Source organism: Pristiophorus japonicus, chromosome 27 (assembly GCF_044704955.1).
Source record: "Pristiophorus japonicus isolate sPriJap1 chromosome 27, sPriJap1.hap1, whole genome shotgun sequence".
NCBI classification, from domain to species: Eukaryota; Metazoa; Chordata; class Chondrichthyes; family Pristiophoridae; genus Pristiophorus; species Pristiophorus japonicus.
In genome coordinates, this window is record NC_092003.1 from 16,409,145 (window position 1) to 16,428,376 (window position 19,232).

Here is a 19,232-nt window from a genome sequence, read left to right on the forward strand (position 1 = left end):
CCTGCGTCATGTCTACTCCGTGGCTCAGAGGCTGTCACTCTCTCGCCTCCCAAGTCAGCAGGTCGCGGGTTTGAGCCCCACTCCCGAGACTTTGACGGAATCCAGGCCGACGCCCGCAGTTTCGGTGTTGAGGGAGCGCCGCACTGTCGGAGTGGCGGTACTGAGGGAGCGCCGCACTGTCGGAGGGGCAGTACTGAGGGAGCGCCGCACTGTCGGAGTGGCAGTACTGAGGGAGCGCCACACTGTCGGAGGGGCAGTACTGAGGGAGCGCCGCACTGTCGGAGTGGCGGTACTGAGGGAGCGCCGCACTGTCGGAGGGGCGGTACTGAGGGAGCGCCGCACTGTCGGAGGGGCAGTACTGAGGGAGCGCCGCACTGTCGGAGGGGCAGTACTGAGGGAGCGCCGCACTGTCGGAGGGGCAGTACTGAGGGAGCGCCGCACTGTCGGAGGGGCAGTACTGAGGGAGCGCCGCACTGTCGGAGGGGCAGTACTGAGGGAGCGCCGCACTGTCGGAGGGGCAGTGCTGAGGGAGCGCCGCACTGTCGGAGGGGCAGTGCTGAGGGAGCGTCGCACGTCGGAGGGGCGGTACTGAGGGAGTACCGCACTGTCAGAGGGGCAGTACTGAGGGAGCGCCGCACTGTCGTAGTGGCAGTACTGAGGGAGCGCAGTGATGAGGGAGCCCCGCACTGTCGGAGGGGCAGTACTGAGGGAGCCCCGCACTGTCGGAGGGGCGGTACTGAGGGAGCCCCGCACTGTCGGAGTGGCAGTACTGAGGGAGCGCAGTGATGAGGGAGCCCCGCACTGTCGGAGGGGCGGTACTGAGAGAGCCCCGCACTGTCGGAGGGGCGGTACTGAGGGAGCCCCGCACTGTCGGAGAGGCGGTACTGAGGGAGCGCCGCACTGTCGGAGGGGCAGTACTGAGGGAGCGCCGCACTGTCGGAGGGGCAGTGCTGAGGGAGCGCAGTGCTGAGGGAGCGCCGCACTGTCGGAGGGGCAGTGCTGAGGGAGCGTCGCACGTCGGAGGGGGAGTACTGAGGGAGTACCGCACTGTTGGAGGGGCGGTACTGAGGGAGCGCCGCACTGTCGGAGGGGCGGTACTGAGGGAGCGCCGCACTGTCGGAGGGGCAGTACTGAGGGAGCGCCGCACTGTCGGAGGGGCAGTACTGAGGGAGCGCCGCACTGTCGGAGGGGCAGTACTGAGGGAGCGCCGCACTGTCGGAGGGGCAGTACTGAGGGAGCGCCGCACTGTCGGAGGGGCAGTACTGAGGGAGCGCCGCACTGTCGGAGGTGCAGTACTGAGGGAGCGCCGCACTGTCGTAGTGGCAGTACTGAGGGAGCGCAGTGATGAGGGAGCCCCGCACTGTCGGAGGGGCAGTACTGAGGGAGCCCCGCACTGTCGGAGGGGCGGTACTGAGGGAGCCCCGCACTGTCGGAGTGGCAGTACTGAGGGAGCGCAGTGATGAGGGAGCCCCGCACTGTCGGAGGGACGGTACTGAGAGAGCCCCGCACTGTCGGAGGGGCGGTACTGAGGGAGCCCCGCACTGTCGGAGGGGCAGTACTGAGGGAGCGCCGCACTGTCGGAGAGGCAGTACTGAGGGAGCCCCGCACTGTCAGAGGGGCCGGTACTGAGGGAGCGGCGCACTGTCGGAGGGGCGGTACTGAGGGAGCGCCGCACTGTCGGAGAGGCAGTACTGAGGGAGCCCCGCACTGTCAGAGGGGCCGGTACTGAGGGAGCACCGCACTGTCGGAGGGGCGGTACTGAGGGAGCGCCGCACTGTCGGAGAGGCAGTACTGAGGGAGCCCCGCACTGTCAGAGGGGCCGGTACTGAGGGAGCGGCGCACTGTCGGAGGGGCGGTACTGAGGGAGCGCAGCACTGTCAGAGGTACCATCTTTCAGCTGAGATGTTAAGCTGAGGCCCTGTCTGCCCCCTCAGGTAGATATGAAAGATCCCACGGCCACTATTGGAAGAAGAGCAGGGGAGTTATCCCCAGTGTCCTGGGGCCAATATTTATCCCTCAATCAACATAACACAAACAGATTATCTGGGTCATTATCACATTGCTGTTTGTGGGAGCTTGCTGTGCGCAAGTTGGCTGCCGTGTTTTCCATATTACAGCAGTGACTACACTCCAAAACATGCTTCATTGGCTGTGACGCACTTTGGGACGTCCTGAGGTTATGAAAGGCGCTATGTAAAATGCAAGTGTTTATTTTAGTCTCAGACCGGCCCAAAACTTTGACCAGAGCCTGCTGGAAATGTGGGGGGCGGGGGGATAAGAGAGACACTCCCCCAACACTCCATTCAGCCTTTGTAACCACAACTGCGAGAAAAGACTATTTAGCAATCTTGTTGTGCGAGGCCCCTTGGGGAAGAGTGACCATAATATGGCAGAATTCCTTTTTAAGGTGGAGAGTGACACAGTTAATTCAGAGACTAGGGTCCTGAACTTGGGGAAAGACAACATCGATGGTATGAGACGTGAATTGGCTAGAACAGACTGGCGAGTGATACTTAAAGGGTTGATGGTGGATAGGCAATGGCAAACATTTATAGATCACATGGATGAACTTCAACAATTGTACATCCCTATCTGGAGTAAAAATAAAGCGGGGAAGGTGGCTCAACCGTGGCTAACAAGGGAAATTAAGGATAGTGTTAAATCCAAGGAAGAGGCATACAAACTGGCCAGAAAAAGCAGCAAACCTGAAGACTGGGAGAAATTTAGAATTCAGCAGAGGAGGTCAAAGGGTTTAATTAGGAGGGGGATAATAGAGTATGAGAGGAAGCTTGCTGGGAACTTAAAAACTGACTGCAAAAGCTTCTATAGATATGTGAAGAGAAAAAGATTAGTGAAGACAAAAGTAGGTCCCTTGCAGTCAGAATCAGGTAAATTTATCATGGGGAACAAAGAAATGGCAGACCAATTGAACAAATACTTTGGTTCTGTGTTCACGAAGGAAGACACAAATAACCTTCCGGAAATACTAGGAGACCGAGAGTCTAGTGAGAAGGAGGAACTGAAGGAAATCCTTATTAGGCGGGAAATTGTGTTCGGGAAATTGATGGGATTGAAGGCCGATAAATCCCCGGGGACTGATAGTCTGCATCACAGAGTACTTAAGGAAGTGGCCCTAGAAATAGTGGATACATTGGTGATCATTTTCCAACAGTCTATCGACACTGGTTCGTTTCCTATGGACTGGAGGGTAGCTATTGTAACACCACTTTTTAAAAAGGGAGGGAGAGAGAAAATGGTTAGCCTGACATCAGTATTGGGGAAAATGTTGGAATCAATTATTAAAGATGAAATAACAGCGCATTTGGAAAGCAGTGACAGGATCGGTCCAAGTCAGCATGGATTTATGAAAGGGAAATCATGCTTGACAAATTTTCTGGAATTTTTTGAGGATGTAACGGTAGAGTGGACAAGGGAGAACCAGTGGATGTGGTGTATTTGGACTTTCAAAAGGCTTTTGACAAGGTCCCACACAAGAGATTGTTGTGCAAAATCAAAGCACATGGTATTGGGGGTAATGTACTGACGTGGATAGAGAACTGGTTGGCAGACAGGAAGCAGAGAGTCGGGATAAATGGGTCCTTTTCAGAATGACAGGCAGTGACTAGTGGAGTGCCGCAGGGCTCAGTGCTGGGACCCCAGCTATTTACAATATACATTAATAATTTGGGTGAAGGAATTGAGTGTAATATCCCCAAGTTTGCAGATGACACTAAGCTGGGTGGCAGTGTGAGCTGTGAGAAGGACACTAAGAGGCTGCAGGGTGACTTGGACAGGTTAGGTGAGTGGGCAAATGCATGGCAGATGCAGTATAATGTGGCTAAATGTGAGGTTGTCCACTTTGGGGGCAAAAACACGAAGGCAGAATATTATCTGAATGGCGGCAGATTAGGAAAAGGGGAGGTGCAACGAGACCTGGGTGTTATGGTACATCAGTCATTGAAAGTTGGCATGCAGGTACAGCAGGCGGTGAAGAAGGCAAATGGTATGTTGGCCTTCATATCTATGGGTTTTGAGTATAGGAGCAGGGAGGTCTTACTGCAGTTGTACAGGGCCTTGGTGAGGCCTCACCTGGAATAGTGTGTTCAGTTTTGGTCTCCTAATCTGAGGAAGGACATTCTTGCTATTGAGGGAGTGCAGCGAAGGTTCACCAGACTGATTCCTGGGATGGCTGGACTGACATATGAGGAGAGACTGGATCGACTGGGCCTTTATTCACGAGTTTAGAAGGATGAGAGGGGATCTCATAGAAACATAAAATTCTGACGGGATTGGACAGGTTAGATGCAGGAAGAATGTTCCCGATGTTGGGGAAGTCCAAAACCAGGGGACACAATCTAAGGATAAGGGGTAAGCCATTTAGTACCGAGATGAGGAGAAACTTCTTCACTCAGGGAGTTGTTAACCTGTGGAATTCGCTGCCGCAGAGAGTTGTTGGGGCCAGTTCATTGGATATATTGAAGAGGGAGTTAGATATGGCCCTTGCGGCTAAAGTGATCAAGGGGTATGGAGAGAAAGCAGGAAAGGGGTACTGAGGTGACTGATCAGCCATGATCTTATTGAATGGCGGTGCAGGCTCGAAGGGCCGAATGGCCTACTCCTGCACCTATTTTCTATGTCTCTATATTAACTCTGCTTTTGACTTCAGCTGCGTTGTCGGTCTAAAAATATCCTGAGTAAATGGCGTGTGAGGCTGTCAGAGGACACTCTCGGCTTTGGAAAGATTTATATTGAATTACGTAGAACTTACAGGACAGAAGCACGTCATTCGGCCCAACTGGTCCATACTTGTTTATACACCACACGAGCCTTATTTCATCTCATCCTTTATTTGTGCTGAAACCGTTTGCAGTAAACTCCACTTAGCCCATTGAGGGGCATGGTGATAATCCGATGTCTGCCATGGGAGTGAATATCGAAAGACTTGCCTTTCCCAACCACACTTTACACCAACAAAGTACTTTTGGAGTGCAGTCACTGATGTAATGTGGGGAAACGAAGCACCCAAATTGCGCACAGCAAGCTCCCACAAACAGCAATAATGAATAAATAACCTCTCTTTTTGTTATGTTGATTGAGGGATAAATATTGGCCCCAGGACACAGGGGAGAACTCCCTTGCTCTTCTTGGAAATAGTACCATGGGATCTTTTACATCCACCTGAGAGGGCACACAAGGTCTCAGTTTAACGTCTCATTCGAAAGATGGCCCCTCCAACAGTGCGGCGCTCCCTCAGTACTGCCCCTCCAACAGTGCAGCGCTCCCTCAGTACTGCCCCTCCGACAGTGCGGCGCTCCCTCAGTACTGCCCCTCCGACAGTGCGGCGCTCCCTCAGTACTGCCCCTCCGACAGTGCGGTGATCCCTCAGCACTGCCCCTCCGACAGTGCGGTGCTCCCTCAGTACTGCACCTCTGACAGTGCAGCGCTCCCTCAGTACTGCCCCTCCGACAGTGCGGTGATCCCTCAGTACTGCCCCTCCGACAGTGCGGAGCTCCCTCAGTACTGCCCCTCCGACAGTGCGGCGCTCCCTCAGTACTGCCCCTCCGACAATGCGGCGCTCCCTCAGTACTGCCCCTCCGACAGTGCGGCGCTCCCTCAGCACTGCCCCTCCGACAGTGCGGCACTCCCTCAGTACTGCCCCTCCGACAGTGCGGGGCTCCCTCAGCACTGCCCCTCCGACAGTGCGGCGCTCCCGCAGTACTGCCCCTCTGACACTGTGGCACTCCCTCAGTACTGCCCCTCCGACAGTGCGGCGCTCCCTCAGTACTGCCCCTCCGACAGTGTGGTGCTCCCTCAGCACTGCCCCTCCGACAGTGCTGCACTCCCTCAGTACTGCCCCTCCGACACTGTGGCACTCCCTCAGTACTGCCCCTCCGACAGTGCGGCGCTCCCTCAGCACTGCCCCTCCGACAGTGCGGCGCTCCCTCAGCACTGCCCCTCCGACAGTGCGGCGCTCCCTCAGCACTGCCCCTCTGACAGTGCGGCGCTCCCTCAGCACTGCACTGGAGTGTCAGCCTGGATTTCTGTGCTCAAGTCTCTGGAGTGGGATTTGGACTCCGAGGCGAGAGTGCTGCCCACTGAGCCATGGCTGCGTGCGACTTCTTTGCGAGCTTTGCCACAAATGGTGCGTTGAGATCTTGAGACTGGGATGATTGAGGGTCCATGTTACCTAGTGGGCCTCGCGGTTTATCTTTTACATTCGCTCCACGTCCCTTGTTCTGTTTTCCCTCCCCCCCTCGCCCCCACTTCCCTTCGAAAGAGTGGCCGCGGATCAGTTGTGCCCACCTGAGAGGGCAGACGGACCCTCGGTTTAACAACGTCCTTCTCCAATGTTGTGGGAGATACCACTGAGCCAATGTTAGGCTGGTAATATCTGTAGGATATTTGACAACGTGGGCATCACCGCCAAGCTAAACTCTGCCCTATGTTCAGTTCTGGGCATGGCCCCTCAGGAAGGGGTATATTGACCCTGGATGGGGTGCAGAGCAGATTCATCCAGAATGATACCGGGGCTAATACAAAAGCCAAATACCGCGGAGGCTGGAATCTGAAATAAAAACAGAAGCTGCTGCAAATCTCAGCGGGTCAGGCAGCATCTGTGGAGAGAGAAACCGAGTTAGCGTCTCGACTCGACGACCCTTCGTCAGAGCTGGCAAAGTTCGAGATGTCACAGATTATTACGGAAGTGCAGGGGCCCTGAAAGGGGGAAGGGAGGAAAGAACCAAGGGCAAGGTCGGTGATAGGGTGGAAGGCAGGAGAGATTTGAGAGACAAAAGGGGATGATGGGCCAACTTTAGATGGTAATGGCAGAAGTTAAGAAACAAAAGATGAGTCTAGATTGGGTGTGAATGATAGAATCATCCTCAGTGGGAGGCAGAAAAAAATAAAAGGGGGGGGGGGGGTTTGTTTTTAAAAAAAAAGCAAAGCGAGGGAACAAAAGATGGGCAGAGGTTATGGTCTGAAATTGTTGAATTCGCTGCTGAGACCAGAAGGCTGTAAAGTGCCTGAACGAAAGATGAGGTGCTGTTCCTCGAGCTCGCGTTGAGCTTCATTGGACCAGTGTCGGAGGCCGAGGACAGAGATATCGGAGTGGAGCAGGGAATTAAAGTGACAGGCGACCGGAAACTCAGGGTCACACTCACAGACGAACGGCAGTAATACCGGGGCATAAAGGGTTAAATTGCGAGGGCCGGTTGCACAGCCTGGGCTTGTATTCCCTCGTGTGCAGAAGATTAAGGGGTGATCTAATCGAGGTGTTCGAGATTTTTTGGGGAATTTTTTGAGGATGTAACTAGTAGAGTGGACAAGGGAGAACCAGTGGATGTGATGTATTTGGACTTTCAAAAGGCTTTTGACAAGGTCCCGCACAAGAGATTGGTGTGCAAAATCAAAGCACATGGTATTGGGGGTAATGTACTGACGTGGATAGAGAACTGGTTGGCAGACAGGAAGCAGAGAGTCGGGATAAACGGGTCCTTTTCAGAATGGCAGACAATGACTAGTGGAGTGCCGCAGGGCTCAGTGCTGGGACCCCAGCTCTTTACAATATACATTAATGATTTAGATGATGGAATTGAGTGTAATATCTCCAAGTTTGCAGATGACACTAAACTGGGTGGCAGTGTGAGTTGTGAGGAGGATGCTATGAGGCTGCAGGGTGATTTGGACAGGTTAGGTGAGTGGGCAAATGCATGGCAGATGCAGTATAATGTGGATAAATGTGAGGTTATCCACTTTGGTGTCAAAAACAGGAAGGCAGAATATTATCTGAATGGCGGCAGATTAGGAAAAGGGGAGGTGCAACGAGACCTGGGTGTCACTGTACATCAGTCATTGAAAGTTGGCATGCAGGTACAGCAGGTGGTGAAGAAGGCAAATGGCATGTTGGCCTTCATAGCGAGAGGATTTGAGTATAGGAGCAGGGAGGTCTTACTGCAGTTGTACAGGGCCTTGGTGAGACCACACCTTAAATATGGTGTATAGTTTTGGTCTCCTAATCTGAGGAGGGACATTCTTTCTATTGAGGGAGTGCAGCGAAGGTTCACCAGACTGATTCCCGGGATGGCAGGACTGACATATGAAGAAAGACTGAATCGACTAGGCTTATATTCACTGGAATTTAGAAGAATGAGAGGGGATCTCATAGAAACATATAAAATTCTGACGGGACTGAACAGGTTAGATGCAGGAAGAATGTTCCCGATGTTGGGGAAGTCCAGAACCAGGGGTCACAGTCTAAGGATAAGGGGTAAGCCATTTAGGACTGAGATGAGGAGAAACTTCTTCACTCAGAGAATTGTGAACCTGTGGAATTCTCTACCACAGAAAGTAGTTGAGGCCAGTTTGTTCGATATATTCAAAAGGGAGTTAGATGTGGCCCTTACGGCTAAAGGGATCAAGGGGTATGGAGAGAAAGCAGGAAAGGGGTACTGAGGTCAATGATCGGCCATGATCATATTGAATGGTGGTGCAGGCTCGAAGGGCCGAATGGCCTACTCCTGCACCTACTTTCTATGATTAACGGATTCGATGGGGGGAGATCGAGAGAAACCATTCCCTCTGGAAGGGGGAGTCCGGAACAAGGAGGTGTTACCTTAAAATCAGAGCCCGGCCGTTCAGGGGTGATGTCCGGAAACACTCCTTCACACAAAGGGTGCTGGGAATCTGCAATTCCCCCCGCAAAAAGCTGTTGAGGCTGTGGCACAGTCGTTTGGAAATGTCAAAAGTGAGAACGATAGATTTTGTTGGTTAAGGCTACGGAACCTCGGCAGGCGGATGGTGTTGAGGTACAGATCAGCCGTGATCTGATTTAATGTCTCGGGGCTGAATGGCCTCCCCCAGTTTCTATCTCTGTGTATCTATACAATGGCGCTAGTTACAGATGAGTATAGAGGAAAGGACTAGTGACAGACATTGAGTGGCACCGGTAGTTCCAGATTCCCAGCACCCTTTGTGTGAAGAAGTGCTTCCTGACATCACCCCTGAACGGCCTGGCTCTGATTTTAAGATGACGCCCCCTTATTCTGGACTGCCCCCTCCAGAGGAAATGGTTTATCTCAATCTCCCCTGTCGAATCATCATAAACACCTCAATTAGGTCACCTATTAACCTTCTAAACTCAAGAGAACACAAGCCTCGTCTGTGCAACCTCCCCTCATAATTTAACCCTTTACCCCCGGTACCGTCCTGGTGAATCTGCGCAGCTCCCCCTCCGAGGCCAGTATATCCTTCCCGGGGCGCGGAGCCCGGAGCTGAACGCTGTGACTCCCGATGGCCTCCTCCAGTCCCGTGCCTTCACCCTTGGTCAATCCGCATACATTCCAACACGTTACTGTGGGAGGTGACCTCTGCCCTTTTGATAATGTGATTAGCTGCCTTTTGTTGTGACATTGTCATCAGATTGTTGAGTCCTCTTTTGCGATGTGAAGCCATGCAACATAGCGCAGGAACAAGGGAGTCATTATTGGTGGTACTGACATCGGGGAAAATCCCAGAACCCCTCCCCCTACATTATAAAAATACTGCCTTTGATCGTGTCAGCTATGGCTAAATGGGTATCTCTCTCGCCTCTGAAAGACTTGACAGAAAGCCATTCATTTATATAGCGCCTTTCACGACCTTTGAAAGTCTTCTGTATGTTGGTTTTGTGGGATAACTATTAGCCCCAGGACACCGGGGAGAACGTCCCTGCTCTTCTATCCAATAGTGGCCATAGGATCTTTTACCACCACCTGAGAGAGCAGACGGGGCCTCGGTTTAACGTCTCACCCAAAAGACGGCACCTCTGACAGTGCAGCGGTCCCTCAGCACTGCCCCCCAGACAGTGCAGTGCTCCCTCGGCACTGCCCCTCCGACAATGCGGCTCACCCTCAGCACTGCCCCTCCGACAGTGCGGCGCTCCCTCAGTACTGCCCCTCCGACAGTGCGGCGCTCCCTCAGTACTGCCCCTCCGACAGTGCGGCGCTCCCTCAGTACTGCCCCTCCGACAGTGCGGCGCTCCCTCAGTACTGCCCCTCCGACAGTGCGGCGCTCCCTCAGTACTGCCCCTCCGACAGTGCGGCGCTCCCTCCGTACTGCCCCTCCGACAGTGCGGCGCTCCCTCAGTACTGCCCCTCCGACAGTGCGGTGCTCCCTCAGTACTGCCCCTGTGACAGTGCGGTGCTCCCTCAGTACTGCCCCTCCGACAGTGCGGCGTTCCCTCAGTACTGCTCCTCCGACAGTGTGGCGCTCCCTCAGCACTGCTGTGGAGTGTGGGCCTGGATTATGGGCTCAAGTCTTGGGGTGGGACTTGAACCCATGACCACCTGACACAGAGGTGAGAGTGCTACCCACTGAGCTGTGGCTGATACTACAGCATATTCGCTTTGTGCGTGCGTGTCTTATTGTTTAGCGGGTTGCACCATCATGCAGCCCTAGCTCACCACCGATGCTTTGAGTAGCTGTGAATCACTAGGATGTGGCTTGGACCGAATGCTGAGCTCACAGAGGGGACACGCCGAGTATTTGCAACTGAAAAAATCCCCGTGCAAAGTTGTGCTTTGCAGATTGTCATTTAAAAACTGTGAACCCCAGTGCGCAGGACACTGAGGGCTGATAGGGGTAAGTTGTCCTTGGAGGGGTTTTGATGGAGTAGATGGGGAGAGACTGTTCCCAGGGGGCAGGAGGGCCGGTAACCAGAGGGACACAGATTGACAATAATCGGCGATGGAACCAGAGGGGGAGATGTGGAGAATGTGTTTACGCAGCGAGTTGTTGTGATCGGGAACGCGCTGCCTGAAAGGGCGGTGGGAGCAGATTCAATAGTGACTTTCAAATTGGATAAATACACAAAGGGGAGAAATGTGCCGGGCTGTGGGGAAAGAGCAGGGGGGAGTGGGACTGATTGGATCGCTCTGTCACAGAGCCGGCACAGGCTCGATGGGCCCATTTCCTACACTCCAGAACTACTTCATTGGTTGTAAAGCTTTGTTAATGTCCTGAGGTCATGCAAGGAACTGCATTAATGTAAGTGCCTCTGTCTCGCTCTCTTAACTCCAACTTTCTCACACTTCTCTTTCTCTCTCTCTCTCACTCTCGCTCTCTTTTTCTCTTTCCAACTTTCTCTTTATTTTTCTCTCTGTTTCATTTTACTTCTTTCTCTCAATCCCTCCCTGCGTGCCCTCTACCCCCCGCGCCCTTCTCTCCCCCCCCCCCCCCGCGTGCCCTTCACCCCCCGCGCGCCCTTCACCCCCCCCCCGGCATGCCCTTCCCCCCCCCCCCCCCCCCTTACTGCTAAGGAGATCCAGGGGTATGAAGAGAAAGCAGGAAAGGGGTACTGAGGTGAATGATCAGCCATGATCTTATTGAATGGTGGTGCAGGCTTGAAGGTCCAAATGGCCTACTCCTGCACCTATTTTCTATGTTTCTTTGAGGATGTAACGAGCAGGGTGGATAAGGGGGAACCAGTGGATGTGGTGTATTTGCAATTCCAGAAGGCATTCGATAAAGTGCCACATAAAAGGTTACTGCACAAGATAAAAGTTCACAGGGTTGGGGGTAATGTATTAGTATAGGTAGAGGATTGATTAACTAATAGAAATCAGAGAGTCGGGATAAATGGGCCATTTTCCGGTTGGCAAACAGTAACTCGTGGGATGACACAGGGATCAGTGCTGGGGCCTCAACTATTTACAATCTATATTAATGACTTGGATGAAGGGACCGAGTGTAATGTAGCCAAGTTTGCTGATGATACAAAGATGGGTGGGAAAGCAAGTTGTGAGGAGGACACAAAAAATCTGCAGAGGGATATAGACAGGCTAAGTGAGTGGGCAAACATTTGGCAGATGGAGTATAATGTGGGAAGATGTGAGGTTATCCACTTTGGCAGAAAATATAGAAAAGCAAATTATAATTTAAATGGAGAAAGATTGCAAAGTGCTGCAGTACAGCGGGACCTGGGGGTCCTTGTGCATGAAACACAAAAGGATAGTATGCAGGTACAGCAAGTGATCAGGAAGGCCAATGGAATGTTGGCCTTTATTGCAAAGGGGATGGAGTATAAAAGCAGGGAAGTCTTGCTACATTATACAGGGTATTGGTGAGGCCACACCTGGAATACTGCGTACAGTTCTGGTCTCCCTATTTAAGGAGGGATATACTTGCATTGGAGGCAGTTCAGAGAAGGTTCATTCGGTTGATTCCGGAGATGAGGGGGTTGATCTTTGAAGATAGGTTGAGTTGGTTGGGCCTCTACTCATTGGAGTTCAGAAGAATGAGAGGGGATCGTTTCGAAACATGTAAGATCATGAGGGGGCTTGACAGGGTAGATACAGAGAGTGTTGCCCCTCGTGGGGGAAACTAAAACTAGGGGGCATAGTCTCAGAATAAGGGGCCGCCCATTTAAAACTGAGATGAGGAGGAATTTCTTCTCTCAGAGGGTTGTAAATCTGTGGAATTCTCTGCCCCAGAGAGCTGTGGAGGCTGGGTCATTGAATATATTTAAGGTGGAGATAGACAGATTTTTGAGTGATAAGGGAGTCAAGGGTTCTGGGGAGCGGGCGGGGAAGTGGAGCTGAGTCCATGATCTCTGTTACATCCCCCAGCCCTAGAAACGCCCCCCCCTCCCCCCCCCCCCCCCCCCGAGATGTCTGCCCTTTTGAGCATCCCCCAATTTTCATCGCTCCACCATTGGCGGCCGTACCTTCAGCCTCCTGGGCCCCAAGCTCTGGAATTCCCTCCCTAAACCTCTCCATCTCTCTCTCATCTAAGACGCTCCTCAAGATCTACCTCTTTCATCGAGCTTTTGGTCACCTGTCCCAATTTCTCCGTATGTGGCTCGGGGTCAAATTTTGTTTGATTCACGCTCCTGTGAAAAGTTTTTTTAAATTTGTTCCCGGGATGTGGGCATTGCTGGCAAGGCCTGGCATTTATTGCCCATCCCTAATTGCCCCTTGAGAAGGTGATGGTGAGCCGCCACCTTGAACCGCTGCAGTCCGTGTGGTGAAGGTACTCATTCTCTCTTTCCCACATTACAACAGTGACTGCACTCCAAAAGTACTTCATTGGCTGTAAAGCACTTTGCGATGTTTGGTAGTCGTGAAAGGTGCTATATAAATGCAAATCTTTCTCTCCTTTCTTTCTCTCCTTTCTTTCTCTCCTTTCTCTTTCCTGTTTCCTTTTCTCAGGCACAGGGCAATTAGAGTATGGGACAGTGCAATGAATCTTGAGCTTTTCCAGATGGGATAAGGAGCAGGAAGCTGGGCTGATTTCCCCCCCCCCCCCCCACTCCACGTTCTATGCCCCCTGATTACAAGGGAGGCATCCCTAATTTTCCCTCCTTTCCCCACAACTCTCCAGAAGGCACTGACTCTTACCGGGACACAGCTCCAGTGCCGCTGGCTGCTCTGCAGGGCTTCACCAGGGCTATTCGACTGCAGGGGCACCACCGCTGATCCATTTCCTCGCCTCACCCACCATCCATTCACCCACCCCCCCCCCCCCCACTGCGACCCACCAACACAGCACAGAACCTGGCCCCTTCCCTGTCAGCGCCCCCTCGGCATCACTCTGGGGGCCGTCATTACCCACTGACTCACCCAGGGAGCTCAAGAAAACCCGACTAATGTTTGCTCAGCCGATTTGGGCTATAAAGATCAGTAACTCATTTCCCCACCCCCCCCCCCATCATGTATCTGAGGCACTTGTCGGCTGTGAGTAAGATATTTTTATTTTGAAAATGCCCAGGAATAAATAACAGTGGTGTTTTTAATTATTTTATACCTTTTCCTGCACATCTGCTTTCTAACAACAAGAAGTTACATTTATATGTTCGTAAGGTAACAAAAAGTCCCAAGGCACTTAACAAAAGCGATATCAATAAAAATATTCTTGACACCGAGCCACATAAGGGAGTTATTAGGATAGGTGACCAAAAGCTTGGGCAAAGAGGTAGGTTCTAAGGAGAGTTTTAAAGGAACACCTTAAAGGTGGAGAGAGGCGGAGAGGTTTAGGGAGGGAGTTCCAGAGCTTGGGGCCCAGGCAGCTGAAGGCACGGCCACCGATGGCGGAGCGATTATAATCAGGGATGCTCAAGAGGGCAGAATTAGAGGAGGGCAGAGATCTCTGGGGGGGGGTGTGGGGAGGGGGCTGGTTGTAGAGCTGGAGGAGGTAACCGAGATAGGGAGGGGCGAGGCCATGAAGGGATTTGAACATTAACCAACCTGCAGGACATTCAGTCAAAGACGAGCTTGGGACAAGGGGCAGTGGAGCTTTTCCTCAGGAAGGGGAGTCCAGTTGGGAGTGTTGGTGTCGGTTACGTATTGACCGCTCACGAACTCAACACATCATCTCCACCGAGTACCCGACCCTCCCACGCTGCCTGGGACCCTAAACCGCACTCTGTTAACTCGCCGCTTTCACAATCCTCAGACCATTTTTTTTTTAACCAACACTTTCCTTTTGGCCCCCCCACCAGCTCCCGGAGACCACGACCGCTCTCCCGACTCGCCTCCCAGCGGAAACGGCCGAGATTAACCAGGGCGATCTGACAGACGCGCTCATCGACACCGAGCGCTACCGCAGGGACTCGGCTGACGGCTCAGGTAAAAGCAGCGAGGCCGAGAAAAGGGACAACCTGTGTGTGTGTCTGGGCGAGCGTGCGTGCGAGCGAGCCAGTTTGTGTTTGAGCACAGAAGGGGTGGTTAGACCAAAAATAAAACCATTTTGCAGCATCTTGTGATCAGGAACGCCCTGCCTGAAGGGGCGGTGAAAGCAGACTCGGCAGTAACTTTCAAGAGGGGAATTGGATGAATCTTGGAGGCAGGAGCTTTTCCGGGCTGTGGGGAAAGAGCAGCGGGGAGTGGGACTGATTGGAGAGCTCTGTCACAGAGCCGGTCGACAACTTGATTTTAGCATTTGCGATTTTGCCCCGGTCCCTCTGCTAACTCTGCCATCGTGTCCGCAGGTGGGGTCCCCTTGCTCCGCCAGGACTCGCCCGTGTCCGTCTACCTCTTCCCGGGCGAGAACAACCAGGACAAGCTGGCCCCCCGGCCCCCCTCGACCCTCGACCGACTGGATGTGTTTCCCTCCGAGGGCAGCGAGGCAGAGAGCGACTCCACCGACAACGATGACTTCTGTATCCTGGATGCTCCGGGCATGGGCATTCCGGTGAGTCTGTCCGAAATCCCAAGGGGACAGCAGACTGGGAATAGATTTGGGACACTTCAGCACTCCACTGAGCAATGCACCTAACCAACTGAATGACAAATTAGGAAAGGGTAGGGTAGACGTAGAGAAGATGTTTCCACTTGTGGCGGAGACCAGAACTAGGGGGCCATCAATATTAGACAGTCACTGATAAATCCAATGGGGAATTCAGGAGAAACTTCTTTACCCAGTGAATGTGGAGAGAATGTGGAACTCGCTGCCACAGGGAGGGGTTGAGGCGAAAAGTATCGATGTATTTAACGGGAAGCTGGATAAACACACGCGGGAGAAGGGAATAGAATACCTGGAGTACTGCGTGCAGTTTTGGTTTCCATATTTACGAAAGGATATACTTGCTTTGGAGGCAGTTCAGAGAAGGTTCACTCGGTTGATTCCGGGGATGAGGGGGTTGACTTATGAGGAAAGGTTGAGTAGGTTGGGCCTCTACTCATTGGAGTTCAGAAGAATGAGAGGCGATCTTATCGAAACGTATAAGATTATGAGGGGGCTCGACAAGGTAGATGCAGAGAGGATGTTTCCACTGATGGGGGAGACTAGAACTAGAGGGCATGATCTTGGAATAAGGGGCCGCCCATTTAAAACTGAGATGAGGAGGAATTTCTTCTCTGAGGGTTGTAAATCTGTGGAATTCTCTGCCCCAGAGAGCTGTGGAAGGTGGGGCATTGAATAAATTTAAGACAGAAATGGACAGTTTCTTAACAAATTAGGGAGTCGAGGGTTATGGGGAGCAGGCAGGGAAGTGGAGCTGAGTCCATGATCAGATCAGCCATGATCGTATTAAATGGCAGCGCAGGCTCGAGGGGCCGAATGGCCGACTCCTGCTCCTATTCCTTATGTTCTGATGATATGCTGATGGGAGATGAAGTAGGGGTGGGAGGAGGCTGGTGTGGAGCATAAACACCGGCAAAAATGTAATTGGGCCGAATGGCCAGTTTCTGTGCTGCAGACTCGATGTATTTGGAGGGGGGTCTATTGAGAGAAATTCATTTAATCACTAGATTTCAGTATCAAAGTTCATGGGGGGTTGGTAGCCACAGACAACGGAGTTTCTAGATTTGGGAGCCCAACTACTTTGGTCCAACGGTTAGAAGAATTTCTTGCATCTCTTCAGCTGCTTTCACAACCTCAGGACATCCCAAAATGCTTTACAACCAATGAAGTACTTTTTGGAGTGTAGTCACTGTTGCACTGTGGGAAATGCGGCAGCCAATTTGCGCACAGCAAGCTCCCACACACAGCGATGTGATAATGACCCACATCATCTGTTTTAGTGATGTTGGATAAGGGATAAATATTGGCCCCAGGACACCGGGGAGAACTCTCCCTGCTTTCCTTCTAGTAGTGACCATGGGATCGTTTACTCTCAGCTGAGGGGGCAGACGGGGCACTCCCTCAGTACTGCCCCTCCGACAGTGCGGTGCTCCCTCAGCACTGCCCCTCTGACAGTGCGCGCTCCCTCAGTACTGCCCCTCCGACAGTGCTGCGCTCCCTCAGTACTGCCCCTCCGACAGTGCGCGCTCCCTCAGTACTGCCCCTCCGACAGTGCTGCGCTCCCTCAGTACTGCCCCTCCGACAGTGTGGTGCTCCCTGAGTACTGCCCCTCCGACAGTGCTGCGCTCCCTCAGTACTGCCCCTCCGACAGTGCTGCGCTCCCTCAGTACTGCCCCTCCGACAGTGCGCGCTCCCTCAGTACTGCCCCTCCGACAGTGCTGCGCTCCCTCAGTACTGCCCCTCCGACAGTGTGGTGCTCCCTGAGTACTGCCCCTCCGAATCGAATCGAAGACAGTAGCTTTGATCTTCCCAATGTTTAATTGGAGGAAATCTGGATGTGGGAAAAGCAGTCTTGATAATATAGAGACGGTGGAGGGTTCGAGCGAGATGGGGGGGGGAGGTCGAGTTGGTTATCGTCAGCGTACGTGTGAAAACTCGCATCGTGTTGCCGGGTGATGTCGCTGAGGGGCAGCATGGCGATGAGAAATAGGAGGCGATTTGATAGGGTCCATCTGTCGTTGGGAAAATGGAGAGATGCGCGAGAGAGAGCGAGAAGAAGCCAAGATAAACTGTTGGCAGTGCGAGAGGAGTTAGCTGTGTGTGCCAGGCTACGGGAATGGGCTTTGCGTCTCGGACAAAGTCGGGTGTTGCAGTACTGCAGTGCGGCCACTTCGTACTATCCAGTGCGTGTTGTGTGTTAAAGAGACGTCGTTGGTTTTTTCTTTGCAAGCCCAAAGACGGTGAGCCTGTGGTCTCCAAGCTGACGGACGACTGCATCTCGATCAAGGACGGCTACTTCTCCCGGCCCATCGGCAGCACGGACCTGCTGAAGGCACCGGCCCGGTTCCCCGTCCCCGACACCCGCATCATGCTGCGCGAGATCTCCGTGGTCTGGCACCTGTACGGAGGGAAGGATTTCGGCCCAATCCGCCCGTCCTCCACTATTCACGCACATTCTCCCAGGTAGGTCGAGACCGCGTGGGGTGGGGCGGGAGTCGGATACAGTCTGTCCTCGGTCTGCCGAGCTCACTGGGTTTATGATATCGATTTCTCACCGCCCCCCCCCGGCCCCCACACCGATCCCCTGCCCCGCACCCAACACGCAAAGGCACCAACTCTCGCGGGGGAGCCATGTTTGCACATGTCCCAGTACATCGGTTATACAGCACAGAGACAGGCCTTTCGACACCACCGCTCTGTACTGGTGTCGAAAGGCCTCACACCAGCCCCCTCCCACCCCTCTTCATCTCCCCCCTCCCACCCCTCTTCATCTCCCCCCTCCCACCCCTCTTCATCTCCCCCCTCCCACCCCTCTTCATCTCCCCCCTCCCACCCCTCTTCATCTCCCCCCTCCCACCCCTCTTCATCTCCCCCCTCCCACCCCTCTTCATCTACCCCCTTCACCATATCCCTCTATTCCTTTCTCCCTCATATGTTTATCCAACCTCCCCTGAAATACATCGATACTATTTGCCTCAACCCCTCCCTGTGGCAGCGAGTTCCACATTCTCACCCCTCTCTGCGTAAAGACGTTTCTCCTGAATTACCCATTGGATTTATTAGTGACGGTCTTATATTGATGGCCCCTAGTTCTGGTCTCCACAAATAGAAACATCTACCCGATCAAACCTTCATAATCAGGCCATTCAGCCCCATGTAATATTCTTGGATAGGAACAGGAGGAGGCCATTCAGCCCCATGTAATATTGTATAGGAACAGGAGGAGGCCATTCAGCCCCGTGTAATATTCTGATATAGGAACAGGAGGGGGCCATTCAGCCCCATGTAATATTGTATAGGAACAGGAGGAGGCCATTCAGCCCCGTGTAATATTCTTGGATAGGAACAGGAGGAGGCCATTCAGCCCCATGTAATATTCTGATATAGGAACAGGAGGGGGCCATTCAGCCCCATGTAATATTGTATAGGAACAGGAGGAGGCCATTCAGCCCCATGTAATATTCTGATATAGGAACAGGAGGGGGCCATTCAGCCCCATGTAATATTCTCTTATAGGAACAGGAGGAGGCCATTCAGCCCCATGTAATATTCTGATATAGGAACAGGAGGAGGCCATTCAGCCCCATGTAATATTCTGATATAGGAACAGGAGGAGGCCATTCAGCCCCATGTAACATTCTGATGTAGGAACAGGAGGGGGCCATTCAGCCCCATGTAATATTCTGATATAGGAATAGGAGGGGGCCATTCAGCCCCATGTAATATTCTGATATAGGAACAGGAGGGGGCCATTCAGCCCCATGTAATATTCTTGTATCGGAACAGGAGGAGGCCATTCAGCCCCATGTAATATTCTGATATAGGAACAGGAGGGGGCCATTCAGCCCCATGTAATATTCTTATATAGGAACAGGAGGGGGCCATTCAGCCCCATGTAATATTGTATAGGAACAGGAGGAGGCCATTCAGCCCCATGTAATATTCTGATATAGGAACAGGAGGAGGCCATTCAGCCATATGTAATATTCTGATATAGGAACAGGAGGAGGCCATTC

The 19,232-nt window shown here is 52.8% G+C and overlaps 1 protein-coding gene across 1 annotated transcript in view; it reads left to right on the forward strand.

Annotated features, from left to right (window-relative positions):
- The window catches only part of atg2a (autophagy related 2A), a 176,604-nt gene that overhangs the window by 109,768 nt on the left and 47,604 nt on the right, over window positions 1–19,232 (forward strand). Inside the window, exons 29-31 of the mRNA XM_070868291.1 lie at window positions 14,474–14,600; window positions 14,963–15,165; window positions 17,447–17,679. Coding sequence (XP_070724392.1) covers window positions 14,474–14,600; window positions 14,963–15,165; window positions 17,447–17,679 — 563 coding nt within the window. The remainder of the gene's footprint in view (window positions 1–14,473; window positions 14,601–14,962; window positions 15,166–17,446; window positions 17,680–19,232) is intronic.